At 39.7% G+C, this 20,243-nt stretch overlaps 1 protein-coding gene across 3 annotated transcripts in view; it reads right to left on the bottom strand.

Moving 5' to 3' along the window:
* Positions 1-831: 831 nt before the first annotated feature.
* The window catches only part of LOC134791981 (uncharacterized), a 163,828-nt gene continuing 144,416 nt past the window's right edge, over positions 832-20,243 (bottom strand). For 2 of the 3 annotated variants that reach the window (XM_063763077.1, XM_063763079.1), the window contains exons 3-5: positions 6,008-6,304; positions 5,543-5,662; positions 832-5,276 (exon numbers count right to left, since the gene is read on the bottom strand). In XM_063763077.1, the coding sequence (XP_063619147.1) occupies positions 1,092-5,276; positions 5,543-5,662; positions 6,008-6,304 (4,602 nt within the window). In that variant the 3' untranslated portion in view covers positions 832-1,091. Of the gene's footprint in view, positions 5,277-5,542; positions 5,663-6,007; positions 6,305-12,682; positions 12,925-20,243 lie in introns of all 3 variants that reach the window. The other variant, XM_063763078.1, reaches the window with a different exon arrangement.

Here is a 20,243-nt window from a genome sequence, read left to right as displayed (position 1 = left end):
TTCATCAACTTATAACTCGTTAGTCAGAGAAAACTTCCTAAATAGGAAGTCCCAGAGTCATTTTTGCTGTTTTGAATTTGGTTTTATTTCATTATAAAGTTTAAAATTCGATTTTAATTTTATTATTTTTGGTATTTTTTGTAATAAATCCAGTGATCATATTATATTAAATTAAAAATTCTACTAAAACCAATAAAATTTTACCTGCGGCAACATTCTTCGAAGTGGCGTCTACAGTGCCATCTATCTGTTTTACTATGAACTCGATTGAAACGTCTGGATAGTTCATATGTCAAATGCAATGCAGTGTGATGCGCAAGGCTACCTCTATAAGCTTATACAAAAACCGCCAGATGGCACGCTAATTAAAAATGGTTTTAGTTCAATAGTTATTTAACAGATGGCTCTACTGTTAAATTAGGCACACCGTACGTTCGGTAAATGGGAAGTGTCACACTACAGTATTTTCAAACACGATGGCTACAGTGACACATCAGTTTTAATACAATTTTTGTACTTAATCTTAAAACGCCAAATCTCCCAAAATTGTATTGAGGTGACATGACTGTGTCACCGACGTCACCGTACTCATCGTGTTTCAAAAATACTGTGAGTGGCGTTGATTAGTGCGCTAATTGTGGTTGGTGCAACTGACCTGAGGGCCTGCCGCGAACCACGTTCGACGTGTTGCCTCCCTGTGTCACACTTACGTACGAATTTACAAGTGCGACAGAGAGGCAACACGTCGACCGTTGTGTTGGTGGTGGTACTAAGTTTTTAGTGAGATTAAAATGCTAGGGTACTATACGTCGAACAATCAAACTGCAATCATAAGCTATGAAATTGTTTATTTTCATGAATTTTAATTTCATCGTAACAAAAATACATTTTTATATTGTTTAAAATTTCTATAATTAACATTCTAATCGAAATTAAGTAGCTCAGTTAATCTAAGTTAAAATTACGGATTTCATATTCTCGAGTGAGATCAGTCAATCTTATTTTAAAATTCTATTCGTTGATAATTTACATTGTCTGATGACTTTAATTAAAGATGAGTTGATTATTTATCTACAGTATTAACTACAATGCTATGAGCGGGGTTTGAACCTCGACATGTAAAAGTCGCAGTCAGGGCAATACATGGCCGGAGAGTTTATTGGCTTTTTACGACACAGGTTACAAAGAGCCTTCTGTCCTATAAGCCCTTGGTTTTCTCCATATCCATTCATCTGCGGAGGTATTGGAGACTCCGTTCCACCTTTTGTGCCAGGTTCAAACGATACAGATTTCTTCTGGATCTGCTTCGGCGGCGGCAGATGCTGGTAAGGATTGTAACCGCTTTGGGGGTACTGGAATTGCTGTTCGCCATTAACAGGAGAGTTATCGTTCATGGGGTACATCCTCTGTTGCTGCGTGTTGGCGTAGTGCCTCACATCAGCGCCTCTGTTCTGGTTGCCATCAGGATAGTAGTTCTTCTGATATGTGGCGTTGTAGTCTAGAGGCGTTTCCCCATGAGGCGGTGGGACGCGTTGGTAAGGCGATTGCGTGTAATGGTTTGTATTTGTACTGTTCTGCGGGTATCGACTAGAGTAGTCAGAGTTCGCGTAGCTAGTCGGTGGGCTGTGGTAGCTTTGGTAAGCTGGCGAGTTGGTGGGCACGCTTTGGTACGGTGAGTTCTGAGGAAACTGGCGGTTTGTGTTGTAGTTATTGGTAGGCTGTGGAGTGGTGGAGTGCTGCGGTAAGCGGTGGTAGTAAGCGTTGTTCGGTGGTTGACTCTGGTGCATCTGCGTCGGTGGGAAGGTGTTGGGAACGGTTCTTGGCAGTTGCTTGGTGGCATAAGCGGGATTGTGGGTCGGCGTGAGTCTGTTCGCGGGATTTTGACTAAAGTTCGGTGGGCTTGAGTTGTTGTTCGCGTAGACTGCAGGCGGCTGGGTATATGGTATGGGGTTTGACGTGTTCTGAGGGTTGTTTGGCAGTGCTTGGTATATCTGGTTGTTTCCAGGGCTTTGATTGTGAGGAGGTTGCACCGGTGAGTCAGTGCGGTACACTCCTGTACTCTTTTGAGTATTAAACTGTTGTTGAGGCCTCGTTGGCGCGACCTGATACTGTGGATAACCGTTTTGTACTCTGATGTAGTCGGCGTGTGAGTTATCATTTGGCACGAAAGAGTTCTGGGAGAGGGAGGATATTGTTGATCGAGACGACTGGCTGTCGAATGATTCTGTTCTCTGTAACGAAGGCTTTTCTGACTGTAGTGGCATCGTTGTCAATTCAGGCTTGTTCATGGCGGATTTTAGCACACGTTCCAGGATTGGGTTAGGAATGTAGCTGTCATCCTCTTGGTCTTCAGCAGTAGCCACTAAAATAACCTGATCGCAGAAGGATACCGATTTCTTCTTCGGTTTAGTCCGGTCGTTGTAGATATTATTGTTGCTAGTCTTCTGCTCGCTATAGTCTTCTTCCATCTGTTTAGGATCGATGGATGAAGCCGAAGCACGTCGATTATATATACCGGCGTTAGACAGGTTCGAACAGTTAATTACATCTCTATTGGCACTCATACCTACAAATCCTATATGAGATCTTTCTCCATCTGAAGAATTTTGTGCGCTATTCTCAAATCTAGAGGCAATGTTTCTCACATTGTTGCTGTTAGGTGAAACAGCTTCACTTGGGCTTGAAAGATGTCCCTCGAGGGATCCAGACCTTTTCAATTTTAATGCCGCCTGTTTAGCCTGCAGCTCTTTAAGCCAAATATCAGCACTGCTGTTGTTATTTGTCTCAATCTGGTTCATTTGCGATAGACATTCTTCGTTTCTTAGAATTTGACTTCTCTTTTCCTGCAACTGGGCCAACAGAGAACCTTTGGGAACGTCTCGTTCTTCATCGGTTTGTGCGGTGATTCCATTATGGCTGGAGTTTTGAATGCAGTTCAACTCATCTTGAAGAGGTGTCAAATCAATAGGCGGAGGAGGTGGTGGGAATTCCTCGCTAGGTTGCCGAGAGTGATTGACCGAGTTCAACGGACTGGGGTAAGGCGGCAGGTCAAGCATTTGAGGAGATCTGCGCATGGGAAGGGCACAGTCGACCACATCAACGCCATTGTCAAACGCGTGGCAAAGATTTTGCATATGGCTGCGAGATGGTTGAATCGGCGGCAATGGCTCTCGCTTAATAGGACTTTGTTCTTGGTGAATCATCGCTTTGGTAATGACTGTGTGGAAGTTTTGGGAGGGAGAATCTTCAAGGCGGTTGTAATGAGGATTTCCATCGTAGCTTGACGGCAAGAATGGCAGCGATTGCGGCTCGTCCCCGTACTGTTCCGAGAAACCACCGTCTTCCGGGTCGTCGTGAGGGTAAGGATAATCTCCACGGCCCGCCATTGGCACTGGTGGTGGTGGCCTCGACTGTAAGTTGTGCTCTATCACTTCGGACTCGAACTTAGGCCCGCTAAGCTGAGAAGTGGTTCGCAGCGGGGGCGGCGGAGGCACTTTGGCCGCGGTTAACATCTTGCCAGCACTACCGTGGAAACTCTTTCTCATCAACTTACTCCTCTCGAGGTTGGGGTTCGTGCCGCTTGCTGCCGAATACTCTAAATGTCCTTCAGACAAGTATCCACTCAAATTCGATTTATCGTCAGTCTTTTTCCTTCCTACATCTCCGTCATCAACGGATGAGATGCGTTTCTCCTTATTGGTTGGTTCATTGTTGCCGTCGGCGCCCTCAGTAAGATCAGGCATTGATCGGTTTTTCCTTCGAATTAAACCACCCATCAATAATTTTCTGCGAATCTTATGTTGTTTCTTATTCGCTTTCTTATCTTCTACTGGCTCTTCTTTCTTTTCCGTCGCCACTGTTATTTCTTTTCTCGCACGTCCTCGATCTTCACTTCTCGAGCGCTTTTCCCTAACTTTCTCTTCGTCCCTCGACTTATGTCTCGGTGGGCGTTCACGCGGAGAGTTATCCAAGTCATCGTCTATGCATTTGGGTGACTTCTTTGAAGATCCTTTCTTTTTGGGCAAGGTGGCGTAAATTTCGATCGGCGTAGTTGTGCTTTCTAGCCCTCCCTTGGTGTTTCGAATGGGAGCGGCTTGTGGAACTTCCATAACTCTGGTCATTCCAGCCATTCGTCGCTGAAGACTTCGGGCGCGCATAACACATGTGTTGTGCTTCATTCGAGCGAATGTCATAGTATGCGGGTTGTTGTACGGAGCATCCATTGCAGCTCTGGCTTTAGATGCTGCCGCATCGCATAGAACGAGAGCGGTTTCATAATCAGCCGCATCTTCGGCATGTCGAGATTTCTCAAGCAATCTGTCTGCTTCTAGACATAAGGCTTCGCAGTCGCCTCGGGTTGTCAGTTCAGGAATCTGAGCCAACTGCAGGTTGTGTCGCAGGCCTTGTTGGAGAGGTAAGCTGTCAGTTGATGACAAAGAGTAGGAATCGTAGCCAGCGTCACATGAGCCGCCACTAGATAGTTCTCCTTTGCGGGTAGGGCTGCTTGGCACGCTGCCAGGGCCACGGCCTCTAGTATACATGTAGGGACTCTCAACAGTAGACGAGGAAGCAGACGAAGCGCTGTTGCGGTCGCCGCTCCAGTTGCCCGAGTCTCGTCTCGCTCGCGGACGGTCTTGTGTATCAGAAGCCGATCCAGTACTCAGACTTCGAGCTAATTGGGCTCTTCTATTCGCTTGGACTTCGAGCATATTTTCTACAGCTTTTCGACTAACGTAGTCTGACTCATTGTCAGGGCCTGGCGTGACGGCTCGTCGCGCAAAGCCGGCGCTGTTTCTTTCAGGGGCCGGGGTCACTGCACGGCGAGGTTCTGGGGCAGGGAATGGCACTACATCTTTAGGAGCATGACGGGTGTCACACGGCGTTCCATCTACAGCAGCATACAGAAGCAGTAGGGGTTGGAATCGCCCTCTCCGACACTTATCGACAACGTGTGACCATTCCGGTCCGATTTCTTTAACGTCGGCGTCGTCGAAGTATATCCATAGTCGCAGTTTGCTATGGAAGAAGAAGGTGGAATAGTGCTTTCCGTAGTAGGTGACGAGGCCTACTAGGCGGTGTGTGGCTCGGGCTGCCCAGGCGCGGTCGACGCATGCGTGGAAGGCGTCGGTGGGGCGGAGCTCTGTCCCCAGGGCGGCGTATACGGCCGCCACGTGGTCAGCGTTAGGCCTTTCAGAGTCCCAGACCATCCCGATAGAGACAACCTCAGGTCGGTTCATCAAAGTTCGGCAGATTTGAATCTTGGCTCCACAGGCGTTCTGTAAACAAAAATAACAAGAAATCAGTAATCGTAAAATCGAATCTGTATCTAATTCTTATTATGTTACGAATGCTTATTACAATTACAGTTTTTTCATCACTTTTCTTCCCATAAAACATCCATAATCCACGTGGTCATAACCCCGATGAGGGATCGTAGAAGAATAAAAGTCACAACAAAGGGAGCTGCTAAATACAGGTTCCACAACTCGATAACCATGGAGAACAATGCAGACATAAGCAACTAGAAAATTTCTGAACTTACCGGGCAATCTCTGATGTCGCCCATGCCGCCAGCCTTTCGCAGCAGCAAGCCGAAGCTGTCGCCATGTTCTCCGAGCGCTGCCTGCGCAGTCAGTGCTGTTGCTGACACGTAGTGTACCATCTGTAAATAAAAGTTAAATTACATGTTAGTTTATTTCATTAGATCACTGGTTCGGTGGTTCACACTTCATTTGGTATCATTTGTTGTAGTGTATAGAGATATTATTATTGTCGAAACAGCAATTGTTTTTTATTTTATATTTGACTAACCCAACACACCAAAATGTACAGTAGAGGGAAATGAATGTTATTCATTTCTCGTCTTCATTCCAAATCCACACAAAATCACAAATCTACTTATTCTTTCAGAGACTGTTTAAAGTTAGTGTGTGTGATCTAAATTGCACTTAATTGTTCTGAACACTCGATTAAATACTGTAGTGATGTTTAAAAACACGGCAATTACCTGAGTAAACGGCAGCGGTTCCGACGTAGCCTGGCACGCGCCGCACACCGACTGTTCCACCAACATCATCGCAAACTTCCGATGCGGGACACAATGCGGCGCTCTACAAGCATCATCATCCCTTCTATCCCCCGCCGCTACATGAGCATGGACCCTCAGGAGTAGGTGCTCGAAGCACTCGCTAGCGTCGGCCATGCAGCCGAGCTGGAAGCGGGCGCCGCCGCCGCCGAGCGCGCGGCGGAGGCTGTCGGCTGCCGGCGCTCGTTCTGCAGACCATTGCAGTTGGGCGAAGAGTTCCTGGAACAAGAGGAAACTTATGTTAAAGAAGAGTTTTTGAAGGCGTATGATATGTGCCAGTGTCAAGAGACTCATGAGTATCATAAATTCATGATATGTCCGACATGTCCGTTTCCCGCAAAATATTTTTTGGCTATTTTATGCCTCCTAGTCATGTTAACCATTGTGTTTTACTCCGTTGTGTCGAATAAGTGTTTTAATGTTCAGAATTTGAAAGAAGCATGTAAAGATACTCCTCATCTAAGATATTTTCTGAGTTTTCAATGTCATTAATACTTAGATCCGATCTAAAACCCTTGTTACACAAAGCCCGAAGGACTCTATTATCTGAAGACAAGGTTTTTTCGTGTCTTTTTTAATCAGGTTTGTGAGCTCTTGAACAGGTTTCACAGCAGTCAATTCGCAAAAAAATATGCAAATCGGGACGTCCAACAGTAAAATCCTTTTATAGCCAAACTGGTACCGGAAATGTGTTAATATTGACTCTGCTAAATGCTTACGTGCGTAAAAAACGTCGAGGTCTGTAACTGGCCCTCCAGAACCTCCACCTATAGAAAGTCTTGACCGGATCGGCGAGTAATCGAAAACGAACTTTAAGAATCTAAGTAAAGGGTTTGATTTCGTTTGGTTTGTTGGATAAGGCTGGTCGAAAACCGGTACGGCACGAACACGAGAAGGCAACTACGACTTTACCGTAAGTTGATAAAAAGGCGTATGTGCGTATAACCATTTGGATATCAAATGTTCATACGTTGTTTTGGGATTAGCCAGGTGAAGGTATAGGTCGCAAATACGCCGTGACCCCGAGATGATGTTTTGATGTACAAACTTGCCTTGTTTTAACACTTTTAGCGGTTTTATTTTAGGTTAGGCACTTTCAAGTCAGTCTCCACCGTAAAGGTCGACTATTCGAAAGACGTAAGAAATCGGTTAGTTACTTACAGGATCACGACTGGAGAGGTACTCACTCAGTAATACTCACAACAATTAGCATAGGTGCAAAGTGTAGAAGCTAGAGTTTTTTTTAACTAACTGCACCTCTTATTTTCGTATACCTACCAATAAATAAGTAGGTACCAAACTAAGAGTACTTAGGAACGACTACTCTCAACAAACATTTCATACGGTCTGACGCTTTTGGACAATAGCCGCACGTGTTCAACGCTTGTTAGTTGTAATACTCGCTGGCTACTCTACTCGAATGACAGTTAACTTTATATACCTACCTAGTATACCTACCTACTTAACTTAAGTAGATTTTTGTCTGCACTTACTATATATTTATATAGATATAGAATGATTAAGATTTTAGAAGTTTTTACGTGGTATGTTTGTTGTATTCCACCGCAGCATCATAATTATTGAGCCAATTTTAGTATAAATGAGGCGTCAATCTACTTATTCGTTTTTATACAGACTACAATAACCAAATTGGAAAGAGAAGTATTTATTTCTAGCCTGGAACTACTGGCTCAACATTGCGAGGGATCTTTATATGCGCGCCAACGGTCTCACAAACGAGATATTTGCCAAAGACCATGCATGAGGAGAAAAAGTTGAAAAGCGGACCTTGAACTCTGAAACAGCAGCTGCCGCAACCGGGTTCAACAGTAAGATGTATCTTTTGAAGTAAGTAAAGAAATTCAGATGGGTCAATATCACGGTTCGATGCCTTATTTATTTGGAAACTTTTTTGACGAATTGTCTTTATATCTACCACCAGGGATTTCTACCAGACAGCAAACATAAAAATGTTCCTACGTCCTAAATGTGTCCAAAGAAGACGACAGACTTTAACCCAGTCGGGTAAAAGGAAACAATTATTTTGCTTTTAACTAACTACAAAGATACACTGCCTTTTTAGTACAAAGATCGGAAAGACAGATCTTATATCATAACACGAACATAAGGCTTATACAAGATGGCTACGACCATCCGGCGGATGAGCACGCAGCTTGCATCGTGTCTTCCGCCGCGTACAACATCAACTGATATCCAATATACTTTATCTCGTTGCAGTAAGGTTTACAAAAACTCAGTTAATTGTATCAACGATTAGGTACAGGAAGAAAACAGAAACACCGGTGTGCAAAAAACAGTAAAGTTGAGAGTTAAAGTCAAACTGAAGTTAATTTGGGTAAATATTAACGTTATTAGGTTAAGACGCTTATGGTTTCAGTTACATTTAATAAGCGGAAATACCTTCTGAAAATACTTGAGATACTTGCTAATTCTTTAATTAATAGTGCCCTATATAATAGCCGTGTAATTGATCCCATTTGTTAGCAATTTTTATTTTGCAGCCATTTGAACGTTATGTTTGTTTACACCAGGGATGTTTTTACGCTTTGATATAATTTTCGCATTTGTAATTTAACAACAACATGGTAATTGTTAAGTAATCTCGTTTTTAAAGCTTGCCTTTGTGTTTTATTCTTTCCTTCTTAGCCATTGTAAGCCAAGTAGAACTAACTACAGGTAGTCAAATATATACATTTGTTTCAATGAGGTCAATCTGCTCGTACGAGCCCACTCTTCCGCTAAAGCGGCTAAAGCAATAGACACTCTTGTTTGCCATCAATTAACCACTATCACGCGAATCGCAAGCTCTCTCACTATTGTTTTAAAACATTTCTAAAAGTAACTTTCCTAATCTCGCATTTCACTCGTTAAATTGGAGGAAAACGAAACTTAGTTTGATGCTATTAAAGTTGAAATTACAATAGTTTGCTAAGGCTTTATACGAATCCGTTAGGGATATCAATCGAATTCGTTGTTTGAAAATAAAAAGTCGAATGACTATGTTTAACTTGACCGTTTTCAATCTTATTACAAACTACATAAGATTGAAATTCGAATGATGCTTTTTGATTTAGTTATCTGTGGTGTGAATTTGATTGCAGCATATTGGATTGTTGTATAAAACTTAGTTACGAGCAATGAAAATTGTTTTTCTAGTTGGTTTATAATTGTATTGGCTTTACATAACGATAATAAATACAATACATTGTTGTATTGAAAGTTGATTTTGTTATTTCACTTTGTTTAAGGGCTTATATCATTAGACAGAAGAAGAAAACCAATAACTACCTATTTGCCGATTGCCTGAATTCGTAAACGGCTCTACAATCTCTACATACTTGAAACTGAAAGTAATTTATAATTTACGGTATTCAAAATTCACAAAACGGTAAATTTTTACAGTTATGCTGAAAACTTTTACGATATACCTACCTACAACTTTTTCGGGGATGACTCTCCGAAAACGAAATTTTCTATGGACCAACAGGATTTTTTTTCGAGATTTCGATGTTAGGTTAGGCCCATAGTAAAAATAGTTCAGTATGACCTAAATATTCACCCATCAAAGTGCGATCAAACATCACAAAATAATTCTGTATTTATCCTTTCCATCCTGCATGATGACAGATGGGCCAAAATAGCCACTAGCTGGCATCCCCAGGGTAATCGTGGCAGAGGCAGACCGAGAAAGAGATGGCGGGACGACTTGGCTGCATTCCAGCGGGATTGGCGGGATCTTGCTCAGCACAGGGAGGTTTGGAAAGGGAGAGGGGAGGCCTTTGCCCAGCAGTGGGACACACACATAGGCTAATAAAAATAAAAATCCTTTCATGCTTTGCGCTATCAAAACGAGATCAATTTGAAATCAATCGAATACTTCTCTCGTGCGTTCTTTTAGGTATGCGGTTCGTAGCCTTTCAACCTGACCTTCAAAGAACAATGTCTGCACCGCCCTTATCTCGATATGATGACCCGGAAGTAATGCATCAAACATGACGACATTTGTGGGGCATTGTTTTGTGGGAAGCTCCCATGCGCATGACCTGGCTTGCGGTTTCAGTGCTCTCGAGCCTAGACTAGACCGACTTAGGGAAGCTGGGAGCTTGATATGTCAGTTATCTATACTCCGTATCTTTAGGTATTTAAATAAAAGTAAACAAATAATTTGTACATTTTCGGGTAGTTATAATATTTATTGGTTAACCAACCAAATACAAACCGCCTGGATCTGTCACTGAACGACCTGACTGTAACCTACATTGTTTGATCATGTAATGTTTTCATCTACCCTCAACTGACTTAAGGAGCCATTTGAGGGTAGATTTTGTTTACTTTTATTTAAATACCTAAAGATACAGACTATAAGATTGTATCCATAGTCTAATAAAACATGGTCTTCCATTCCCAGAGTGACACGGGCCTACGTCACAACAACATGGCCGCTATATATAGCGCTATCGCATATTATCATATAGCGCTGTCGCATGATGACGTAGGCCCGTGTCAGTTAGGTGACCTAGAAAAGACGGGAATGGAGTACCAGGCGGAGTATATTATTATACCATGATTGTATCAGTTTAAGAGGATGTTGTTGAGTCTTGACAGGCGGGAATGACTGCTCTCATACAATCGAAATTACGCTTTCATTTTAAAACGACAAATGAAATTAATTACAAAGAAATGAAAGTAAAAATTTTACATACCAAACTTTAGCTCAATTTTTTTTGAATACCAATTTTTTGCAACGAAAACTACATAGTACCAGAGTGGTGTCAGACATTTGTCAAAATATCATGTTTATAATGACACACCACTTGTTCTGTTTAAGTTAGGTGCAAAGTTTGTTGTCTAGACGTCGACGCTAGGGAGTAGCGTCGACGTCTAGACAACTCTATGGCTGCTGCCCGACGCAGCGTTGACGCAACTGCTCCATTTTCCATAGCGCTGATTAGACGTCGACGCTTAAAAGACGCTAGTGTGGGGTGGCTCTTAGACGGACTCTACATCAATTTATCTTTAGACAATCAACTTGGACAATCAATGTCTATAGGCGAATGTCTGTATGTAATGTCCACATTCACACGTACAGCTTTTCCTTCCATACTTCATAATTAATCGCCAACGCGACAAAACCCTTGCAAGCCCACAGAAGCTCATTAATACCAGCACAAAAGCTTAGCTGAATCATGAATATAAATAAGATGCATAATAAACTATCGTCACAAATTTCCTTTAGAAACAATACACGATTGAAGCGACCAACAACCTACCAACATAACTTTACTATCATTTACTTCCTTATTTATTTAACAGTAAGGTTTATTTTAACTCAGATGGTGTAGCAGGTAAGTTGGCAGGCCGTACCGGAGGAGGCTTTGCGCTGGCGCATACTAAATCGTCTCTTTCGTTAGTATTCTCAACAAATTGCCTTTAGAGGACACAATGGCCGTAAGGGAGGTCGGCTACTCGACGTACATTACAAGTACATACTTATTTTGAACATATGTACTTACATATGTAGTAGTGCTGTACTGGGAAGGCTTGATTTTTAATGCTCAAAAGTTACTACTAAGGCAGTGGTGGGTAAACTTTCTTCATGGGGGGCCAGAAAGTTTAGAAAATTTAAGTGGAGGGCCAGAATTGTAGCCAAAATTTATTTTGATTTGTGATAAATTGATAATCGTGGGCCAATGCCACATACTAATTATTTCATAGGACCGGCGGCGGGCCGGATTAAATCCATTCGCGGGCCGCAGATGGCCCGCGGGCCGTACTTTGCCCACTGGATTTAAAAACACAAAGAAATCTTTAGAAATGGGTACAATTACAAATAGTAAAATCAATCACCAATTTTAGGATACCCGACAATAAAATTATTGTTCGACAACAAGTCATTGAATATTAAATAATTACTAGTATCTTTAGCGATTGTCAAGTAGGTAATAAGCATGTATTTCTACGTGTATTTCCTATTAATAATGGAACAACGAGCCTGCCAGCATCAGCAGTGCGAGTTCGTTGATGTCTTTTGCACAAGAAACAAGCGCTTTGCTGTTATTGATCAGGGGCCTTACCACGATGTCCTTATTGCGATTCTGTTTAAGACCTAAACTGAATTGCTAAGGGACGGAGTTATGCGACTTATATAGCTCCGTCCTTTAGCAATTCAGTTTAGGTCCTAAACAGAATCGCAATAAGGACATCATGGTAAGGCCCCAATTCTTCTATTATTATAACGACTGTATTTGATTTCTTTAATTTAGATTTGTGTTACTGATATTTCAATAAGAAAAGATACAGATTTGTATGCTATTATACATATTGTACTAATAAATATCCGTTAAGTATACATAACAGTTATGAAACGGACATGGACAGCTAAAATCATTGGTTAGGCAACTGCTGACGGCAACTGTCCTATAGACACTCCAATGATTGAATGAACTTTGGAAAAAATCGGTCGTTTAATTCATGCTTGCTTACCTGTAGAGTTGTAGACACTTGAGACTAATATACTTTACAACTCCATTATCGCCTTCCCTTACTATCTAAATAGAATTTACATATAAAACTTACTCTAAAAAGCGCTATGGTCGTCTGACTCAGCGGCGCGCGTTCCGGCGAATCCCTCCTTCTGGTCCTCGGCAGGGTATTATGCTTCACCGGCATCGAACCCACTACCACCATGTCCTTCGGTGGCAACAACTCCCGGTCCTTCAGAACGTCGATCTTCGCCTTCCCATCGCTGGGTTCTTTGCGTTTGTATCTGAACTTTATCATTTTAACTCATTGTCATTCTGAGTTCATCGCGAACAATGCTATAGGTATAGATTTAGTATATGTAGAGATAAGAATACGGACCACGTTCGATACGTTTATATTCAAATGAGTACGTTTAACTATGCTAGTTTTTTATTGCTATATGCGTCTATGCGTGATTTTTTTATTGCTATGTACCTATATGCGTCTAAGATGCGTGAATTTTTCCTTTACAGTTTTTGTTTTATTGGCCCACCTCAAGCATTTACCTTAAAACACTTAGGGTGTCACTTTCGCGAGTCGTTAAAATGGTCTACACACTCTTTTCTTGAAAAAGTGTAGTCACTGAGTATATTAAACAGTTTCAAAAGAAAGAACGTTCCGTTTGGCGCGAAACACATTTTGTTTAGTGTAACAGGTGGTCACAAAGGACAACTTTTGTGTTGAGTTCAGTTACTTAACAGTCACACCACTTTACCTATACGTAAGTATTACACACACACAAATCACACTTAACGATCCCTGATTAAAGTGATTAAAATAAAGTTACATTTTCTACAAACTGAAACGCACATCACAGTTAAGGCTTTGAAACAGACTGGTGGGAGTCCGGACCCAAGCTACCTTCCAGGTAAACTTTTTTTCGAAGCCTATTGTTAACTTAACTCACGTGGATTCCGTCTCGCTCACTCTAGTTGCACTTGATAACGCTATCTCTATTTTTTACGGCTACACGAAGCTTTGTTTATATTTCTAAGGCGATAAGTTGGGGCGTTAAGTTGGGTTGTTTTAGATGTTTGCACACCACGTGCACAACCGTGGCACAACCTGTAGTGCACGTGTGCGTGTTGTTATTTGACTAGTTATTATCTAACAATAGCCAAAATAGGTTTCTTTACTAATCATACAATTATTGTTAAAATGGCGACATATAAAAGCTTTGCGTTTTGTTATTTTAATCTAAATATCTTTTTGTGTAGGATTGAACCTAAATTCTACAATTAGACCACTTATTGACAGACTTGTTTTTTTAATAATTTTAACAACAATTATGTACATCAATACTTAACTAATATAAGTCCATAATATCCTTTTTGAATCGTGTAATAAGTGTAAAACGGTGCGTGTAACGAAACGTTACACTATCAACCTTCATACTACTTCTGGCACCATACAAATTCTAAATTCCCTTTTCAAATCCTACTCCAAATTCCATTCAATGATTTTATTTTCAGTTCGATCCAATACTTCGATCTATAAACAACAACTTTATTCTAACAGACTGTACCCCTTAAGTTGCTTAATAAGACCTAAAGCCTTAAAACTGTGATTTTATTAAGTGAAACGTTTACATAAGTGCTGTGCTATACTAAGTGCTCGTCTAGTGGCCCTGCACACCTCCCAGATACCTACATTATCATCAAGGCACATATTGTAAGTCATATTTACTTCTAACCATCTATAAGTAAATTACGAAAGTGTTTTTATACATATCTGTTAACACGTAACCTGTATTGTTACAGGTACCTTTAACAATACAGGTTACGTGCCTTTGATTACCTACCATCATCCCCGTGAGGCTCCTTCATCTGCCCCCTCACAATAATCACTTAAAGGTAGACTCCTTGTCTTTTCTACCAGTCAATTCAAAAGTACATAATTGCAAGTGCTTTATATAGATATAAGAGTGTAAATAGAATATATGGCTACAATTTTATAATTTGTATGTAGGGTAACTTGTTGATCAATGAAACACTAAAAGTTCAAGCCTTTCTATCTCTGGTGTTTTTAAAGTTATGAGTGTGACATTTCGTATGAAGATAAACAATTTCGTTGGCTATCATATGGCATTCTTGGTTTCTACTTATCTGTAACAGTTCCTGTGTTATAAGCCTTTTTTTGAAAAATGAGTTTTGTTTCATCGTGTACTTGTGCATGTTTTCAATGAAACACTCTGATTTTTACAGTGAAACAAATGTAATAATTATAGTCTACCATGAAACATCGTTAATAAACATTGAAACGGTGTAATAAATAAGTGACATTAATACATATATGCTTTCACTCAATTAATGAGAAAGGAAAGGAGAAAATAGTGGTAGGCTGAAATTAGTTATTTAAAAGGTTTCCGACATATGGAATCATTATAAGATTGCTGAAATATCTAAAAGCGAAAGACTTGTTTCATTGTACACACACCTGAGTTTCATTGTGAATCGAAAATCTGGTCGGCAGGTACGGCATGCTGCGAAAAAGGCACCTTTTATGTCCACGGAGCATGATTGCCAACTAGGTAGACGCGGGAGGGTTTTGAGCATCTCCATGCTTGATTTCATACACTTTTTTGCAACATAGTGTTTATACACGACTGTTTCAATGTAAGACATGTGTCCTTAACCTTGCCATCAATGAAACATTCAACATATAAGCCATCCTATCTCAGCCATTCCTAAAGTTAAGTATCTTATATTTTGTCATATGATAGACAAATTATTACCAATTTTCATGGTATTTTAGTTTCACAAATTTAGCACATAGGTTTTAATTATTTAAAAAAATAATGAGTTTGTTTCATTGTGTGCTGGTACTGGTGTTCAGTGAACATCATGTTTCATTGTATACTACAAAGAAATGTTTCATTGTGAGACTAGGGGGTGTTTTTTTAATCAATTAATAAAAACTGCACCAAAGAGTGAAAGAAATTTAAAAATATTTAGCTCCAAATAAACTTTAATACACATAGAACATAACAAAAACTTAAAAAACGCCAAACTCGAGTCTATATCTTGGTAAAAAATCGCGAAACTTAAATAAAATGAAAAGTAGAACAACTGACCCTACCCATTTAATACACTGTTACTGATGTACAGTGATCGCTGATCGTACATTTTCCAGCATTTTTGGTGCAGCAGAGTGGTTTTAACGGAATTGGAATAGATAATTTCAACTGAAATGGTAAATTAAGGTTAATATTAACGTAATAAACGCTAATTAATCATTAGGGTTGAAATTATTTATACCAATTCCGTTAACAACACTTCGTGCACCAAAAATGCTGGAAAATGTGGAAACCGTTGATGATGTTGCTTTTAGGTGTTTCCTACTATTACGTTTAAGTATTATAGGTAGGTCGTAATAGTAATGGTAGTATCAAGTGTCTCATTTAAATAGATGTTTATTCTCCAGGTCTTATCTTAAAGACGTAAACAGATAACAAACTTGCATATGTACGTATTTCTAACCGCAATGTAAAACGTGTCATAAAATACTACAAAGTAAATTAACTACATGCACAAAGTACTAAAGAATTTGCTTACTACAAAAATAACAAAACTCGCGATGCATTGTGGTCTTTATTGGCTCTTTATGTATGACTCACACTCCACACATCCAAGGAATGTCCGGAGGGATGAATGTGTAAACATTTTTGACAACTTAGTCCCGAACTGTACAAAAACATAAGTAAAACAACAAATATAATAAAGTCTCATGCATTAATCAGTTGACTGATCGTATTTATTTTATGAATTGACTTTCACGTTGAGTCATAAGTGTGTCGAGTTGTACGATGACCAGTTTTCTTTTCGAACGTGTGATACTTTTTGAGTTAAAATTTAAGTTAGATAATACTATAGCTATATCACTAATAAGCAGAGTTATATCGTCACCAAAATAGAGTAGAATATTGTTGTTGCTATTAGCTTAAAAACTGACGAAATTGATTTGCGTTTATTATTAGTTCTTTGTCTAATGACTTCCACGTAACATATTTATTTATATCGTTATCGTGATGTCATATTCTATAAGTGTTCTTCACACTATTAAGACTTATTGCTTGTTCATTTGTAAAGTCAAGTGGTTTCAAAGTCACTAAAGGTGATCAAACTTAACCTATAATTATATTTAAGTAAATAATAAATAATCATCCTTTGCCACTAATAATTTACGGCGTTGAGTATAAATAAGTGCCGATTAATCAGCGGCTTATTAATCATTAACGTCTTCGTGATTTTAGTTGTGGTCGATCGAGACCCTTTCAGTTCAGCCTCTAGCTATTCTTGGAAACACGCATGCTAAAAAGCCTACCGCCTTTTAAGGAAAATGGTTAAAGCAGAACACCCACACATAATGTTCGCAACATTCTTCTATTTCCGCTGGCTGATCGAAAATTTATTTTTATTTGGACATTATTCAAATTTATTGCAAGATATAAAAGTGTTACAGTATTTATTTATGAGATAATCACTTTCTACATTACTGGTTTCAATAACAATTCTATAGTTATGAGCAACTTAAGGAATGTTAGTCTGATAATTTTGTTATTTTATCTGTTATCGTAACCTTAACCTACCTAAAATAATTTCGACAGTGTCAACCAAAAGTCACGAGCGTGCCTCCAAAAAATAATTACAAAATATCACCTAAAACAAATGATAATCATTTCAACATTTCACTAGTTTTTTTTGATTAATTGTGAATATGTAACTAGCTATAATGTTGTAATTATTCTAACACAAACTTTAAATATCGATATGTCGTAGTCAGATCGTATAATTCGCCGTATTACATTACGGCTAGCCGTTTTCAAAAACAGGGGCGTTTTGAAATGCGGCGGTTCGACGATTAGCCGGATTGTCATTGCGACACGTTCTTCAATAAGGCGGCCTACGTTTAGCCGCATCGTACTACTATTTTAGATTGTAGAGTGACCAGTTCTTTCGGTCGCCTACGTAACCGGAGTTTGACAATGTTTGCAATTTAATTTATTTTTACCATGGTCCCACCGCACTACATGTGTTTCTTTTCCAAAACTTTTCCTTCACAACTTAAATAGACGGAGCCCCGCAAGCGGGGCTCCTATTTCTGGGCCGTTTGCCCCTCGGGCATCTGAAGCTACCTAACGAACCTAACCTACTTACCTACCTACGCTTTTTTCCCCAAAGTGTAATGTTTTCACGGACGTCTCACTAAATCAATAGGTAGGTAGGTTAGGTTCGTTAGGTAGCTTCAGATGCCCGAAGGGCAAACCGCTCAGAAATAGGAGCCCCGCGAAGCGGGGCTGCGTCTAGTTAAGTTGCGAAGGAAATGTTTTTTGTAAAGAAACAGTCCGACGAACTTCAGATTTGATGGACACCCCAGCTTTGGTCAGGCAGCGCCACGAGTGTTAAAAATGGGAACTAAAAACTGTCAAAGCGGCGGCTAATGACTCGCTGTATTACATTACGGCTAGCCGTGTTGAAGAACGTATGGCGTCGAATACATTCCGGCGGATTCTCATTCAGCTGCATTCAATCCGGCTAATCGTTAAACCGCCGCATTTCAAAACGCCCCTGTTTTTGAAAACGGCTAGCCGTAATGTAATACGATCCGACTGCGACAGATATACTTAGATACAATCTATAGATATTTAAGTTAAAAATTAACATCCTATTATATAGTATTTTTGCATGTCTTCCTATGCAGGTCCACGTTACGAGTTTAAACTTAGAACTAGCAATGAGATTTTCTTTGGACTTTTTTGTATCAGGTAGGTTAGAAAGGTTTAATTTAATCAACATCTAATCAGCAACATTTAATCCTTTATCTTCATATATCTTATCTTCATACAAATCACCGCTTTTACAAACGTGAATCGATAATTTGTATGAATGGCGCCGTGAGAGGTTCTCGTGTGATAGGTCGCGATCTAGTTTCCAGCAATAACCAGCGTAACGGCCCCGTAAGCTAATCACAGTGCAGTGACAACTCGGTAGGCACCGGAGCAATATTAAACGTGCTTTTAATAAGGAAACCAGATGCAACGAGAGTATAACTAAGTACTATGTATTTATGAGCCAAACTAGGTCAGGTTTGAGCTATTTCTTTTTAATTTTTAGTAAGAAATTAGAATCAGCGAGTTCGCCACATTTAAAAACGTACCTAAATATATCTGTTAGTCATTTACGATTACAACGCATAGTGAGATTTACACACAGAGAGTTACTATTAATATCTTAAGTGATAATTAGTTTCGAGCACTTAACGTAACTTAACTTGAAAAGTGTCAGATTTCTCACGGTCCTGAATCAGCATCGACTCATTCAAAACATTTTACGAGAATTCGTTGAAACATTAACATACGTTATCGATTATTACGCTTGTTACCTAACTTAAAACTTTTTTGTGAGTTAATAATGTCGTCAACAGTGAATCAGACTACTTCGGACGGATCTGTCGTTACTCAGCGATTACCCAACAGTCCTTGTCCGCATAAGGCCATTTCTTTCTTAGAAACTCTTACAAAATGTCCACGTACCAAACCATCTAGGGCAACATGTTGATTTGAAAGATAGCTGCAACTTGCTTTACAAAAATGGATTTATAAACCACGACTAGGTTTACTATTTATACATAGGCAGGTCTACTCTAGTTTTCGTAAGTTATTGCCAAATTGGCTCGATTTAAAGGTGTTCTTTTACGCATTAACTATCCGAAGATAATCGTTCGATCAAAACATCCGCAGATTCAGAGAAACAATGGCTTTCCTGGAACTCGCTAAGTTACGATCTGTAGTGTGAATTGTGTGCGCAAATCAATAGAGCATGTGTAAGAAACAACCTCGACTTGAGACGAGAACAATGCCAATTGCACCAGAACCCCTAATACTATGGAATTAAGTGTTTCAATTAGGCTAAGTACATGCGAAGCTATCGCCACGGATCTAATCGGACCTCAAGCTATCGTTGTAACTTTACTAAATCTAATATTTTCATTGCTTAATAGCTGTAGCTGCAATGTGTGTAGGTACAATTATTGAACGGATATTGACAGGATTTTTAGCACGCACAACTTTTTTTTTAAACGATTCCTATAAACGTCTTTGCAAACGGAAACTCATCTAAAGCGCACTTAAGTCATAGTTGACAAATCGGAGAAAGATACAGTTGCCGTTTCTAAGGATGAATTACTCGTAGTTTATAATTAATATAAATATTCCAGTTATGGCCATGTTAACTGCGGTAAGATTTATTCAACATTCCTTGCTTCAGCATTGCTATCATGGCTGAAATTAAGCAATGCCTTCGCAACCCTCTGCAAGACTTAGACTAATAGATATACCAACTATTACGTGATCTAGCAAAACGATTCCTTATCTACTCGTAACAGGCAGTATGAGGAACTCTTGTAACTTTTAATAGTTTCTATTGAACGAATATCGGTTGAATCGATTTGTATTCCTACGCACAATACAATTATGTAGAAGCAATTACGAATTGAGCAATCAAATATTGAATAGCAGTGTGAAATATAGAAAAGTGATTAAATAATGTTCACTGATAAGGAACATGCGTGTATTGTATAAATACATTTATGAACCTGAAGTCATAATTGTTTAACA

Source organism: Cydia splendana, chromosome 7, assembly GCF_910591565.1.
Source record: "Cydia splendana chromosome 7, ilCydSple1.2, whole genome shotgun sequence".
NCBI classification, from domain to species: Eukaryota; Metazoa; Arthropoda; class Insecta; order Lepidoptera; family Tortricidae; genus Cydia; species Cydia splendana.
Note: the sequence above shows the minus strand (reverse complement) of the source record. Positions and strands in the feature narration are given on the sequence as shown.